Source organism: Ammospiza nelsoni, chromosome 3 (assembly GCF_027579445.1).
Source record: "Ammospiza nelsoni isolate bAmmNel1 chromosome 3, bAmmNel1.pri, whole genome shotgun sequence".
Lineage (NCBI taxonomy): Eukaryota > Metazoa > Chordata > Aves > Passeriformes > Passerellidae > Ammospiza > Ammospiza nelsoni.
In genome coordinates, this window is record NC_080635.1 from 65,705,575 (window position 1) to 65,722,052 (window position 16,478).

General features: G+C 38.9%; 1 protein-coding gene across 1 annotated transcript in view; it reads left to right on the plus strand.

The window, feature by feature from the left end:
* The window catches only part of CEP85L (centrosomal protein 85 like), a 105,104-nt gene that overhangs the window by 68,650 nt on the left and 19,976 nt on the right, over positions 1–16,478 (plus strand). Inside the window, exon 4 of the mRNA XM_059468237.1 lies at positions 8,188–8,309. Within this exon, the coding sequence (XP_059324220.1) occupies positions 8,188–8,309 (122 nt within the window). The remainder of the gene's footprint in view (positions 1–8,187; positions 8,310–16,478) is intronic.

The following is a 16,478-nucleotide window of genomic DNA, read 5'->3' on the forward strand; positions in this document are numbered from 1 at the left end:
TTTGTGCAGACTGGCAAAAAATAGCTGCTTTTTTGATTGCTTTCTAGGTCTTTTGCTTCCACTTTTTGAATCCATGTTAGCCATGAGCAGGCATAGTAAGTAATCATGAGCAATCAAAATTGGCATTCAGTAAACTGGTATTTGTAGAAATTAGCAGTGTACATTTAACTTAAAGGTTTTTATAAATGATCAGAACTTGGTTGAGGATGTCGATTTTACATGTCCTTCATGATTGATTTTTGCCAACTGTTCCTTTTTTCTAAGCTACTTCTGTCTATTAGTGCTTGTCACTTGTAGTTCTCCAAGTTTCTGACGAAGAAACTAAACTCACTCTCTTCTGTCTTACTTGTACAGTTCATAAGTTTTTGTAGCGAATAACATGCCCTGTATTTATTGAGCACATAAAACAATAGTATTTTTGAATAACTGTAGTAGCTTTGCTTTCCAGGACAGAATAAGAAACAAAAAGAAATCATGAATTTACCAGTGAAATGTCAACTAAAGTTTAAAAAAAAAAAAGTTGTTCTTGTGGAAGCTCCCTTTCATCTCCAGATGTTTAAAATTTTTTTTTATAGTAAAGAACATTTGAATTTCAATGCAGTGGGAAGATAAAATGAACACTTAATAAAACAAGTGCTTCTATACTTAGGAAAGACCCAGTTGTTATCAGTGGAAAATTCCAGGCACTGTTGTTTTTAACATCACATTAAGTGGCACCTAGAAGTGTTTTGTGTTCATAACATTCGCCAGAATATAAATGGAAAGGATTTATGACAAAAATAATATTGGTGTTGCATGGAGTGTGAAGGAATGTTATAAGAACACATAAAAGCAAGGGAAGTGTGGTTGTTCAGGGGAAGATAAGCAGAGGAGGGTGTATCATCATCCCCTGTGCAGTTCCAGGAGTGCTGGTCCCTGTGCAGCTCAGGAACGTAGGGGCTTAGGGGACAGAGATGAGGAGTCAGGAAAGGCAGGGAGGACTGCTGGGTGGCTGCGGCCTCTTCTGGGAGACTGCCCTTTGCTCTTCCCTAACAGCAGGCATCCCTAGGGATCGTGCAAACTCTTGCCAGAGTTAACCTATTACTTCTTTGTCCTTGGAGGCTTTTGCACTGTACCATCAGGGATGCTAGAAGGAGCAAAACCTTGCCAGTTAAGCAGTGACCAGAATTCCAGTTCCCTTCCCTTGCAAATCCCCTGCTATATTTCTGCTTTATTCCGGATCCCCTGCTGACTGCAGATTCTGAACACACAGGGATCTCACACATGCAGTCTCTGACTCTAGGCTAGGACTGTGCTGCTGCTCCTGTGTGTGCTGTCATAATTCATAGAGCCAACACAGGGAGGATTATTTTGAAAATAAAGTGCAGGAGGCTTTTGGTTTTATTCTGTTATGCCATCTTCCTGTGCAAGTTCCTTTTCTTGAACATATTGCTTACCTAAACACCAGGTCTTGGCCAGTAACTTAACAATTGCAGCTGCATAATAGGGTTTTTTCAGAAGCTTGGAAAATACTCAGTCTGTACACCGATACTTTGGAAGGGTTTGGCAGTGCCTGTAGTTAAGATAATTCAGCTTGTGGTCATGTTCATACTAATCCAGCACAAAGCTGTGCCACTGCAAAATGTGTTGTCTTGTACCTTTCCCACTTAAGAGTGTGTGCCAGTGCTAGATCTCACATGGCCCTCAGTGCACTGAATCTGGTAAGAGTCTGACTGAGATGCAAATAACCCTCATGTGTGTGGGATGGGGGAAGAGTGTGGGACTGGGGCTGTCGGGAGGGAGCTGAAAGGTATGAATGTTTGAAGTGGTGAGAAGAGGCAGGAGAACAGGCCCCCTCCCTTTGATAGCAGTGTGCATTTATGCCACATTTAAGTGACCACGCAGTTGCTATCAAAACCCTGTAGCTATGCCATCAGTAAAAAACCTCTGCTTGTGTTTTCTTTAAGATTTTTTTTCCTCCATGGTGAATAGCTACCTGACCTTAGCCTTTGTTTTCTCCCATCTCTTGTTGTATCCCAGCAACCATGTACTTGCAATGCTTTGCTCTTAATTCATTTGTAAGCTGTTGTGTAAAGGGATTATGTCTTCCTCCCTTGTTGTGATTATCAGACCTGACCTTGATGAAGTTCAGGAACCTCAGCTGCAGTATAAACAATGTAGGGGAAGAAGTAAATATACAAATACCAGTAAATTGCAGGACTGTCAGATTCCTCCCAGGCTTATGAGAGTAAAATCTGTGATGTCTGAATTAAGTGTGTTGCCCTGTGTGCAATGGGGGTTTCATTTGTGAAGCAAGTTTGAACAAATGTGTTAGTAGAAGTGTAATGACTAGAGGGAGTGCTGCCTTTAGGAGGCATGTGAATGCTATTACTGTTTATTCTTCTCCATTTTGAAAGCTTTCCACTTTCTCAAAGTTTATGTTGATAGTGGTGGTGTCTGTAAATAGCATTAGCATTTTAATTTTTTATTGGAAAAGCTTTAAGAAGTCGTGTAGCATCCGTGCAGCTCAGCTCTGGCTATATACCTTTGAGGTGATCCCTTCTAAAATTAATTCTGGTCCTTGAATTTTTGTTGATGAGGTTGGTGCCTAACTGATTATTCTGTTCTTGGCATAGTGTAGTCAGTGTGTTGTTAGGCACATGAATGAATTATTTAATCCTAACTCAGATGAAGTCGTGATGTGTCATCAAGTAAGGACTGGCTTGCCCTTTAATTCCTAAGCTCCATCCAGTGCAGATTCTAAAATCTTAAAATCTGGATCTTCTCTCAGTCGTTTGTGATATGCTTTTGCTGCTTTTCTCCATCTCTTCAGTTGTTTTGATGGACTTTTTTTGTTGTTGTTTGCTCGTTTTTGTTTGTTAGTTTTCTCCTGATACTCTTATCCCAGACTGCCATATCTCAATTTCCATTCCATCAACCTTAGTTTCCATGGACTCTCAACCTAGGAAACGTGGTATTTGCTGTCTGATTTAATGTATCTTCAACCTTTGTGATATTTAGTTATCATAAATCATTCTAAGCTTTTAAGCCATCAAAGTTTCTCTTCTTTGGACATGTTTTACTGTTCCAGTGACTTTCTGGTTCCTCACATTGTATTACCAGACATATTCTTGCAACTGGGTTTATGCCAGAGCTGTTTAGAGTCACTGCTTTATCCTTTCCCTCACCCCCTTTTTCTGTAACCTGACATCCCATATACAGGCAATCCTGAACTTGCATTAAGCTGATTTTCAGGCAGATTAAATTGTCAGTTCCTGTCAAGTGTATTTTCCCTGTTAGTTGTGATCTCTCTTGTATTAACTACTTTGCAGGCTGCATGTCTATATAAAGTATGTGTTTGGGATTTTTTTCCAAACCTTATTGATTTTTATTTTGCTGTTGGCAGTGCTAACCTCTCTACAATACACCTGTATTTTTGAGTACCTCACCATTTGATGGTGTTTCAATGTTGATTTTAATGATATTTTTCACATTAAAGAAATTCCCCAAATAACAGCACATACCATGGCTGGAATAAAAGTGCAAGGGCATGATTAGATGTTCTTTCCTCCGTGACTGCTGGAAATTTGTGAAAGCATAGGCAAAAAGTGATACAGCCTAGGTGTTGCTGCCAAGAATTGTAGTGATTATATTCTGCTGAGCAGAAATACTATCTTCCCTAAAAGGCAAAGATGGAGCAGAGTAGAGCAATAGGTGGTGAGGTACAGATACCACAAATTATAAATTCTTGTCTGTAGTCTTTTTTCTGCCCAGCTCAGAGTCTTTTACAGTGTGGAGGATTCATCTTTGTAGCTGTGTTTCTAGTGCATTTCTGCAATGCACAGCCTTTCTGTATAAGTCATTCCTTAAAAGAGAGCCTTATTCCATGGTTGCAGTTTTCTGTGGCTTTTCTTGCCTGACAGCCACCATCCCTGTCACGTTTCACCTGCAAAAGGATGAATGATCTTTTGAGATTGTCTCAATCATGGGAGCTGTTCTGACCTGATACTGATCTTAGGAAGAAATCTGTGTGAGGAGGAAGGGCTGAGTGAATAATTTTTCCTTACCTAGAGTGTGGAGCAGTTACAGAGCTCCTCAGTGGCTTCTGCTCTGCCTGTGCAGATTTAAACCTTTTCCCATCACAGGTGACCCATAGGCAGGAGGCATCTCCATGACAAGAGTCCATTTAGGCTTGCTGATGACACCTCCACCTCTGCTTTCTCCCACGTTATCCATCCAGTGATGTCCCTGAGGCGCAGCCTGAGTGGTCACCCATATTTGTTTCCTCAACTGTCAGTCAGAAAAGGACTCCTTAGCTCCTGCTAGCATTGCTTGTGTTGATTCTTTGCCTTGGATTAGCTGTGGATGCAAGGAATTCTCTTTCTGTTGAGTAATGCCTGTTAAATGCAGCAAGAGAGGAATGATCCCTATGGACAGGAGTTTATGATAGAGTAGGGCAGTGTAAGCAGTTTTCCAGAAGGAATCACTCACCTGGCATAATTCTTGGTGCTCTGCTAGTTGTTAGTAATGGACTGTGAACATTTACAGTTTTGAGTATGGACAGCACTAAATTATTTAAGCTGTGACTTTAATGAAAAAACTCTTACAAATCGATTGGGGTTTTGGGGGGGGTTGTTTGGTTTTTGGGTTTTTTTTGAGATTAAGTATTGTGTTGACATTTTCAGACTTTACTTCGTGATGTAGTAAATGCCATCATCTGACATGATACAGCATGTTACATGTGAAATGATGGGCTACTCTGTGTGCTGAGACCCTGATCTGCTTCAGGCAGAAACTATGGGCACGTTTGAGAAGATCATTTTAATTAGCACAATTTAAAACCCAGCCATATTTGATCTAAGTTATCTAAATATTGTTACACTCTGTCCACGGAAAAATTGTTTTTCCACTGATAATAAGCATGAAGCTATCAGTCAGCAATGTCTGTTCCAGCAGTAAGTATTTGCATCTAGGTTAGTACAGCAAAGATTTCTTATTTTATTTTTTTTTCCCCAGCAGCTGAGTTTGCCTCAACAGTGACTTGAAGGTTTGCCAAGCCTCTGTCACAAAACAAGCTAGTGAGGACCTTTGGATGTCACTGTGCAAAGGATACTGTTCTAACTGAACACATGTTCTCAGGACAAGGCTGATACTCTCAGAAGAGGTGCCAGGTGACAAAAATAGTTGTATTTTGTAGGACAGATAGAAAAGAATGCTGTGTCTTTCCAGATGGTATTTTGTTTTGTAGTTGTGGACGATTCAAGTTAAGGGCTTGGAGTTGTGGATGGCTTTCTAAATATGACTCCTGGAAGTGTATCTGTTCTCACTATTTGGTTTGATATCCTTAGGAGACCAGATACTCAAATGTAAGCGGGCTGCCTGTGTGTTACCGCACAATTCAAAGCAGCTAGAAAGCTTTTTGTAGTAGTCAACACCATGTGCTCATAAATGAGTGAAGTGTCTTGTTATTTTGGAAAGTGCTAAGAAGTATTTTTAGTATATTCTTTTTCTTTTTTTTTTTTTTAATTGGATTAAACACGATATCAGAATCAAACATTTTTGTTTGTTTTCGTTTGTTCAGAGTGAAAAATAGAAGCATACAATTTTAATACAAAGTAGTATTTTATTTGGTGTTACGTATGTGTCTGTAAGCATATATATACTCCATAGAACTGGGTATATTCCAAAGTTAAAGTATGTCAGTGAGTAATCTATGGAGGCTTTATGGTTTAAATTTAATATAAACCCCACTAACACACTATTGTTGGCATATCATTCACAGAATATTGCTCTGTTCTTAACTTTGCAAAACACATTGCATTGCTTTTCAGCAGCTACAGTATTTGGCTTGTATACTTATTGATTGTACCAAATTTGAAGGGTTTTTTTCCAACTTCTGTTTATTATACCATATTTGAAGGGGTTTTTTCCAACTTCAGTGCAAATTAATGTTTGCAGAGATGCTAGATTGAAATAAAGGGTTTGTATTGAAAAATGCTCTTAAAGAAACCACCAGTGACTTCCAGAATGTCTTCATTCTTAAGATAGATTTGGTATTTAGACAGTATTTAATTTGCTGTCTTTAATTTCTTCATTTTTATAGTTCAATTTTAAAGACAAAATTAATCATGCTCAATAAATTGATTTGGCTTTATAAAGCCATATATTTCCTGTTCATCATGTCAAATGCTTGTGAGTGTTCTCTTGAGTAGAGAAAGAAGTTCTGGCTCTGAGAAGGAAAGATCAAATCCCAGCTGCAATAAGGACTGTGTCTTTTTTCTCTTTTGATTGTAGTGTAATGGTGTTGAGGTGGACGCAGGAAAGCATTAATCAGCACTATAGTGGGAAAAACAAAGGAAAAAAATTCATAGCATCAAGTTCAGTGATAGTTCCTGATGTTGTCACTTTGTACTGCATGACATGGCATGGCTCACTGTGAGACTTTACCTGGAATAGGTTTGTGCTGGTGCCTCTCAGTTCAGCCAGTCATGTGTGTAACTAATACAGAACAGTATGTGAGAATCCCAAGGTATCCTGTAAGCACCAAAGATGACTTTGAAGTGATGTGGTCTGGATGGAGCAACCCAGGCAAAATAAACTTCTAAGCTGTAAAGACTCTACATATGTGTTACTTTCCTGAGTTTATTAGATCACTGCCCAAACAAAAAAAAAATATTATATCACCAGTTCAGATTTTGTTTTTAATTGGTGTACAGTATTTAATGTGTAGAACTGTTGATGGTTTTTGTGGTCAGTTTTTGTTTTTTTGGTTTTTTTTTAATTATTCATAACAGATTTTACTATTGAAGCTCTCCAGTTTGTTAAGCAAAATAAATACTCCCTGAAGCAGATAAATTGGACCTGGGGGGATGAGGGGTGAGGTGGGGGCATAACAGTCTTGAAAGATTTTTAGAAATTTTAAGTCCTGTCATCTTACCTGGTTTTGGGTTATGAATTCAAAGGGAATAAATGTGCAGAAACACATCATTGACCAAGCTAGGGATTGAACTGAAGTAAACTGAATGGGAAGACATACTTTTTAAAGTTACAGAAGCAATTATAATTGTGGGGAATTGGCTCCTGACTTTAGTACCTCATGATATTATTGGGGTTTAAGCAATAAATTCTTTCCATTCAGTGTTATAATTCACAGTAAAACTTTGACCAGAAGCATGCAGTGCTTGGCAGTTGTTTAACTTATTTTAACTGTTGATCATATGTCTTGGTCTTAATACAGTTTGTTGTAATTTTGGATGAAATTTAAAACATTATGGTGCTATAAAAGGAAAAAGAGCTTAAAGTACTTTTTTTCCTTCTGCTCTTTTTCAAAAACATAGAAAGACAGCATTGTCCAGGATGCTTCTCAGAAAATAAAGAGTTATCGCTTTTCAGTGATTCAAAAAACTGATGAAAGATTAAATGATACTTCATGGCAGTTGATGCTGGGACTCCTCAGCTTGATCTCAGAAGCTCTTGCTTAAACCTTCCCTTATGTGAATTCCTGATGCAAATATTTGTAATAAATTTGTAATAAATGCTTTCTTGATTAAATGTCCCAGTATTTTTACTTTTCTTCCAAAGCATGATGTTGTTGGTTCATATTTAGGTCAGTTGTTGCCCTCAGTTTGTTGCAAGACATGAAGCCTGGTTTTTGTGAAAATTAATAGAAAGCCTGAAACCTATTACTTGTGAAGGTTGTATTCCCTTACAATTTAGCCAGATTCCCATACTCTGTATTTAAGTGCGCACACATCAAGGGAAATGTCTCTTTCTCTGTGAAGAGAAATCTGTTATGGGCAGGAGTTGAACAGGGCAGTGGTGACTGTTACCTGCCGTTACCAGCAGGTCTGAGCCTACCCAGCCCTGGCTTTTCAAGCGCTGCAAGGATTGCAGCAGGATATGATATGAACGCTTTGTGCTCTTCCTCTTGATGAGATAGTTAATTCTAAGTGAGCTTTTCATTTCAAACTGCTTTCAGAGCTATTAATTGTTTAGTAGAGAAATTATAAAATCAATTACACTGGGCTGAAGTTTGTTTCCAGAAATTTGTTTATAAATCCAGTTGTTTTGTACAAAGCAAATCTGAATTAAACTGAAAAACAGTCCTTAGGTTTCTGTAAGAGGAAACCACTTCGTAAATGCTGTAATATGTGGCACATTATTTACTTTCACTGTTCTGGGGCCTAATCCTACAATTGTTTTATGCAGGTTTCACCTGGAACATCTCGTTCAAGTTACCCAGCTACCAGCTATCAGGACTCCAGCAACTGGGAATCTCTAATGAAAATTAAAGAAGGGCTGCTAAGACAGAAGGAGTTTGTGATTGATAGGTAAGTACCCAGCTCCTGGCTCATTAATTAGCTCTGATGAAGTAAAAGCTACAGTGTAAAAGCTGGCTTTCAGGAGAGCTACTTAGAAAAGTTGTTAGGTTTCAGTCCAGCCACTATTTATGCCCAAGTATGTAGGAGCTAATCCTCCTCAAAGAGAGGACTGGCAGCTGGCCTAAAGTCTTACACAAAGTTGGAAATGTATTTAGGAGGTTTCATGCCTCTGGAGTGGAAAAGGAACAGTGAGCCCAAGAGCCACTTCTGCTGTCAGGTTCCCCTCTTAGCTTCTTACCAGGCTACAGGTTTGTATAGGACATCTTTCTGCTTGTAAGGGAGTTCCAAGGTGGAAATGGGTCAGCTTCTTTGTGCTGATTTTCTGTTCCATCACAAGTACAGAAATGCAATATATTTGAAGCCAGTTGATAAAGCTTTGAGGAGCTGGCCTTTGTAGTAATATTCAGCAGTAAACTCCTCCTATTCCAGTCCTCATACAAATTGCTAAAAACCTAAAAACTAAATCAATAAATCCAGAATCTTTATGTCAATAAATATATAAGCTTGTACTAAAATTCCCATCAATCTGAACAGGCCTTAATAGCAACTCACTGCCCAAACTCACAGTTTCTAGTACCAGGAGGATTATGCTTGTGTAAGATCTGTTCATTCCTCTACTGCAACCGAATGAGGAATTGCAGGGGCTGAAGGTATTTCTGTCCCTTAGCACTCTGGCCAGTAGCTGAGAAGCTGTGGTGGCTTTTCAGCAATCACTGAAGTTGTCATTGGGTTCCCCAGTTGGATCTAGGATGTTAGTGTGTTTACCTGCTGCTGCAGTAAAGATGGCACAGTTAGGAACTGAGGCATGGGCTCACCCACTCTGCCAGCTCTCCTGAAGAGGTGGTGATCTCCCAAGGGGATAAGAAGTTAAAATGGAAACATCTTTGGCTGTTATTTACATCTCCTCTGTCAGAGCCTTTTGATCAGCTGCTTAAAGGCCATCTAAATTACAGTGGGTTTTTTTCAGGCTTGCTATGTCAGTAGTAATGCTGCAGTAGCAAACCTGCAGCCCACCTCCTGGGGCCCAGGCTGTCTGCAGTGTTTGTGAGCGCATTGCTCATGATGGCTGGGGTGGTCTTCTGTAGGGGGATAGAATAGCAGCAAATAAAGGTAGTCTAGAAAGTAATCTTACCCCTAAGAAGTTGCAGCTAAGCCAATTATTAAAGATTAGGAGCAGGCCTGACTTTAACAGGCCACAGCTGTAGCCAATAAGAAGAGTGTTATAAAAGAGTGGGTTGGTTGGTTGAGGGGAACTGGAGTCAGTTGGCTGCTGTGAGGACAAGGAGGAGTCAGTGCCTAGAGGAGATGTCCATGAGAACTATCAAGGATTTATGAAACTCTTGTAATAAGGGGACAACAATATGGAACCCTTGCAATGTAATAACAACAGCCTCTGCTGGGCTTACCATCCTGTGCACTCCACATGAAGGCTTGTTACACACTGGCAGCTGAAAATGCAGTTGGTGTTGCTCTTCTGACGCTGAAAGTGTGTTTACAGTCAAGGAGGTAGTTTCTGAAATGACTGCAACCTGGCTGCCTGCTAATGTTACCTGATACTGTCCACGTGGAGGAAGAAAAGCTATTTCTTGATACCCAGTGACGGTGTGCTGGTTCTTTTTTTGTACAAGTAATTTCTTTTGTGTGACTTTCTGATAATGAATACAGTTCCTTCAGGATTTCTCGCCAGAAGTCTGCTTAGATAATTTCTTTTCATTCAGCTGAAAAGGAAACATACAGTTTGGAAGCTATTGAAATGGAACAGACCACTTAGCGATGTTACATATTCAAGTAGATACTTGGTGTTAAATACTGTAATTTGTAATAATGCAGTGTAACAGAACAGGCTCTTCTTTGAATATTGAATTTCCATTTGAGCAAAATATTTGCCTAAAAGGTATTTTTAAATGAAATAAAAACATCAGTGGATTTGTATTTTCAAGATTAATACAAATTGATGTTGCATATTTACGAAGTTTTAACAACAGATTGTTCAGGGTTTTTTTAAAGAAGAGATAGTGCTTTCTGTGATACATAAAAATACTTCTGGTTTCCTTCATGAGGAAAATGGTACATATCTGCTGTGCAAAAACCTTAAAATTTAAGAAGCACTAGTGTTACATTTCTTATTAGATGGGGTGTAATAAGGCTTAAGTGTGAAAACTACCTTTCTTCAAGGCACAAAGCAGCACTAAATGAAAATGTGGTGTTACCTTCATTTAGCACGTGGGAGCACTGGGCCTTCTTGCACTGAGCTTAGAATGGTATTTGGGAGTAAACCTAAGTATTCTAACTCTTGGTCTTCCTGAGCTTAATTTAAACTTCTTTTCAGAGTCTGAATTTCTTTGGGAGTAGTGACCTAAAATAAAAAACATAAAGTTTGCTAAAGTGTAGTTAATTCAACATGGTGGTAGCTAAACTGCAGAATAAAATTTATGTTTTGGGCAAATGGAGAAGAAAGTAATTTGTTGAATGAGGTTAGGTAGAAGGTGTTTGCTGAGAGGACTCTTTGTATATGTGGTTTTCAGAGAGTTATAAAAGGTGCAGTTTCCTTAAGTTGTATGCTGAATTCACAATCTGGTAGTTGAGGGGACAGGAGCTCAGAAGAGCTGTCTGAACCTCCTGCTGCCTGGTAGCCAGAGGAGTGGGAGAGCAGCTGGCACGGTGCCCCAGACCCAGCTGTTTGCTGCTGGCAAGTGCAAGGAACAGCTGGATGGAAAGAGGCACACCAGCAATGCCTCCCTCCTGCCCTTGTCACCAGCCTCCCTTTCATCCCCAGGGTCATTACCCCTTTTTTTTTAAAGATTAAACACTTTTGTTGGGAATTGTACTGGTCCCACTTATGGAGGAAGTTGAGAAGATTAGCATCACACACCTTGTTCTTGATAGCAGTGCTTATTAAATCTGTTGATATGTAGGAAATGGATACTCTGTACAGAGTAGTATCTTTAGGCTGTTGTACCTTGGCCTTGTTTAAAAAGGGAGAAACAGCAGAAGGAAAGGGAAACATGCTGCCTGCTTTCCTTCTTTCCACACAAAAATAAAAAGGCAAAAAAATCAGCCCTTCTGGATTAGATTATTACATTTCCTTCTTTTGCATTGGAAATCTACCAGATAGGAATAGTAGCAAGTAAGTTTCTAATACTTAAAAAACAATTCAAGGAGTAATGCTTAACAGTTTGAATCATAAGATTTGGATACTTTGGTGTGTCACTAGAAATGCATGCATTTTAAAGTTTTTAAAATCCCAAAGAGCCACTTGAGCCTGAGAATAGAAGAAGTACCTTGATTTTCAATCTGTATGCTGTGTTGAACAGGTTTAGTAATAGATAAACTAAATTGATGTATTTTGTGTAGTCTATTTAGCATTAATTTGAGTAATACACTGCATAAATGAATGGGTTGAAAAGTGGTTTTGGTTTGCTTTTTAAAACTGCTCTAGGGGTCACTGCTAAGTTAATAAGTAGAAACCAGAAATGCTTTTTAAGTCTACTCTTAAGAAAATGAGGGGAAGACTCTACTTTCAGAAACAAAAACATGGTGCAGGAAAGCAGGCCTGCTCTGTGTGTGCATACCAGAACACAGTGGCACTTCTTTAAGGTGTGTCTCATGATTTTTCCACATAAGAACTGTTACACAGGCCATGAATGAGGACTTAAGGATTTAGTCTGTAAGAGGAAATTTCCTGCTGCCACACTTATTACTGTAATGTCTGTCACCTGCTGTACAAAATAATTGGATTATATCATTGCCTTATTTCTCTAGCAGCTTAGTGTGTAACACTGCATTATATTTAGCACCAGAGGGAGCCAGCAGTGTTTGCATTGGTTTAGAAAATCACAGCATCGCATTTTAATTCTTCACATTGCTCCTCTGTTCAGTACATTAACACCACTGAAATTGCAGGGTTTGGTGCAATGCTGAATGTCTTTTGAGGCTGACCTGGCACTGTGGATATCTCTGGTGTGGTCCTGGCAGAGTTTGTGTGGCAGGGGATGCATGTAGTAGGTACATGAATAAATGCCAAATATCTGGACATATGACACAAGCTGCTGAGAATAACACTTGTGCATGCAGTGTTCTCTTGCAGACAGCATAAGTACATTTGAACAGGACAGGCAGATTTGGAAGTGCAATTTTGTGAATAACTCTTATCCCTTTATCCCTCAGACTGTAACAACATATACATTCTTAAAGAGTTAATGACTTGCTAAGTCATTAACTTTTGAATCCAAATCTGAATTAGGATTAGAAGTTTTCACTGAGACAAAAGAAGTAGATTTTCTTTGCCTTGTATCAAATTGTCCTGACTTCAGTAGATGACATGAAGCTGTATGTGCACTGATAGTACTCATTTTAATGCTAGTATGAAGCTGTAATTCATTTAATTTTGATTTTTTTGTTAAGATATGCAGCATTAGCATATCCTGAGTGATAATTTGATGCCATTTTTGAGGAACCTGAAGCTTAATACCACCCATGTGGTGAGTGCATGCTTGTATAACAGGGAGTCCTGTGCAGGGAGTGGGGCTGCAAGGAACCTCCTCAGAGTGCTTTGCTGTATGAAATACACTTTGCTTCCAATAAAAGTGTTTAAAAGATGCCATTATCTTTTTCCAATATCACAAATTACCCAGGTAACTTGTGGATGAGGCTTCTGTATGTCTTGAGCTGGTAAATGTTCAGGAAGGTTTTGTTACAGAGTAATAATTTTAGCTGTTTTAAAAGGTCACTTTTTCAGATGTGAATGCTAGTTACACTGGTGAAATTAGTTTTCATCTAATAACCTATATCTTGGCAATAAATAGAGGATGTTGGGCTAGAAATCACCTATTTAACCTGGCTGCCAGGCCCTGGGAAAGGCAAGCAGTAGTGCTGTCACTAGATAGTTACACTATTGGTATGTGGAGTACCAGATGTTCTGTAGCTTTTCTGGGTTGGGCAGTTTGGTGATTAATTAGCTCAAATGTTAGAAAATTTTTCCTGCTATAACTTAATCTTTCCTCCTGGGTAATGTTTTTTAGTCATCAAGTAGTTTTTGTTATGTTTTGAGATCTCTCCAGCTGATGAGCACGTCTTCTATGAAGTGTCCAAACTGGCCTCCCTCAGGCTGAGTGCTTGTCTTTCATCAGCCGTGGTTCGGTGGTGTTTGCTTTTTGCAGTACAACACTGGGGAGTTTTGGTCAGTTGCCATCCCAGATACTTCTCTGTGGAGCTGGTGCTAAACTATTTTGTATTCTGTAGATTTAAATATTTGTAGGAAGTTCTAGTATTTGGCAGAGAACTGCAGGGGAGGTTCAAGAGTTGCTCTGTGTTTGTCCTGGCAGGAGACTATGGAAGGTGAAGAGCTCCCACCATGGGAGGGAGAGTGCAGCCCACTCTCAAAAGTGATGTTCGTGTCTGTGTCCCTCTCATGCCTCACTCCCTTGATTAAGTAGCACAAGGCTTTTGAGAAAGTAGAGTTACTATCTGTGCTCTTGCTTGCCTTGCTTTAGCACTAGGTCACCTCAGGCTAGTGTGTCAGGCAAGCATTTCAAACTTTATGCATTTCAGAAAAGTCATTCAAAAATAGCATGAAAAACCAATCCATACAGAGCAGAAATCATGTCTCAACTCCCCAATGTATTGCTCCCCTATTTCCTTCAGATAAGTTCTGCTTTGACTGGAAGAAAGGTTCACTTAGAACAATTTCACAAAAAAAGGAGACTTTATTGCATAGGAAATTGGAGATCTTTTCTCCTAAACTTTGCTGATGCTTGCGTTCTTTGGCATTATCTTCCAAATTCCGTAAAATGTATTCACATTGTTTTTAGGACTTTGTGTACTAAGGATCTCTTTCCCTATCAGTACTCTGCACGTTGGACTTCTGGTCCCAAGAGATCATGCCTCTAAAACAAAGGGATATAAAAATTTGTATCCAACTTCTTAAGCAACAAAACAAAGCAGAGTACCTTCAGCTGCAGTATGGAATAAATTATATCTGTAATATAGATCCATGTTGTATTTTACTTTGTATCCTGATTCTGAAGAAGTCTGCTCAGACATTTTCACCTAAAGCAGAAAATTCTTCTTAACTTGTGACTTTTGAAGGTAAGCATCACTTGTTGTTTGTTTTCTTAAGAAGTTACTACTGTCCCCTCTGTGGTGGAGGAAGCTCTGTTCTAAAGTCCCTAAATTGTTTGAAGATACTGGTCTTACCTTGACTTAGAGTGTGGGACTTAAATGTATGCTAATTTAAAAATTAAAGTTAAGAAGAATAGCTTAGAAGTTGGGGGGATGAAGTGCTTCTCTGGCAGATGTGGGTTTCTAAGATGGGCTTATGGAGAATGGGTGAACTGGTCCCAGATTTGAGAAATATGGTTTATTTCCAGACAAATGCATATGTGAGTGTCTGTATAAGCATGTGTGCACACTTGTCCTGTGTGAATGTGAGAAAACGATATGAATGTCAGTTATGTCATACAAATATTTTTTGAGACTTGAGGAGAATCAGTTTTAAATTAAGTAGTTTGTTAATGCTGGTCTCTAAAGACAGTCCAGGCTTGTGCACATTGAGTTGACTGCTGTTCTCTGCTACCCCACATCCTCATCCTTGAATTTTCAAAGGGGATTGTTTGAGCTAAAGGACAGAACTGCAATTGAATCAAAATAAAGACCTTCCTCTTTCCATTGATAAGTCATAGTTATGGTTCTAACTTTCTTTTTGCTAGTTTCAATAGATTTAGTTAGGGTCAAGTAGCATTAGAAGTTTTCCTCTGAATTCTAGACAGCTTTTAAGTAGAGTCACAGGATGAGGAGATTATGAATTGAAGTGTTTGTGGCAGGCAGAAAGACAGATAAGGAATACTACCCTCCTCAAATGCCAAGGAAATAATTACACAGAATCAGCATCTTTGGTAGCCTAATCTCTGGTGTTAGGATTTCATGAAGGGGTGGCAATTCTGGGAAATTGGTAATTCTAGGAAAGGTGAGAGAATGGTACAATCTGCCATGACAGGTTTTTAATTTTTCCTTCCTAACAAAATATCATTGATCTGAAGTAGTGAAGCATGACTGAAACCTTGAAGTTTTATTTACAAAAATAAAGAATGTTGAAAGTAATGGGAAAAAAAAAGGAGCAAAACATGTGTTTATTAAGACCTGGAAATAAGCCAAAGCCATTACTTTGTGAAAATGATAGAGCTTTCTGTGAATAATCTAATTAGAATGTCTAACATGTGGAAACTGGGACATAAAAGCTGGTTCAGGAGACCATAGAGCAGCACACAACCACCACTTGAGTCTTGTATGTTGTTGGATAACCTACCAGTTCTGCAAAGTTCCCTCAGAAAGATTGCACCTGAGAGCAGTACAGGGAGGATTTGATCTCAGGTTATTTATGGTTCAAAAGGGGTTGAAAAGGCATAGTCCAGTATATCAGTGAAATTTAAAAAAAAAAGGATGATAAAAATATAGCAAACAGGCACCTTCTGAAGGAAAAAAATATCCCTTTAAATCATTATACCTGAAGAAAAAGACAAGATGTCTTCAATGCACAACTCGTCTGTGGGTAACTGTTCCCGGCGGTCTTTTCCTACCATGAGAGAAGTTTAGATTCTCTTTTTGTCTGTTTCTGCCCTGCCAACCCCAGTTTCTGGAAATAATATTACACCTTGAGGGACAGCTGGAAAGATTTGTGTCAGAAATGTTTGTGAAAACAAGGTCATTAGTCTCATGTTCGCATTAAGTTATTGGGTAGAATATTTACAGTTTATGCATCTTTTAATGTCATTTCCTTCTGGAAGATCAGTTTACATAAGGAACACTAAAATGTCTGTTCCAAAAGGATGGTTTTTATTCCTGTCTTTTCTGATTTATTTTAATATTTAAACTTTTATTTATTTTATTTAAACAAAATTCTCAGCTCTGAGTTCCTTTGGTTGGTTGATGACTTCAGATCAGGGTATTGCCTCCAGTTCTCTTCTACTTTAGTCTGAGTGTAAGGGGAGGGGATGTGTCAAGATGGACACTTGAAGTAAAATAGTGATTTTTGCATTTGTACAAAGGGGCTGAATGAAACCATGTGAAAAGTGCCATGACACTCACATAGTACACCTGACTTCCTTTGCTGTCAGCATAAAG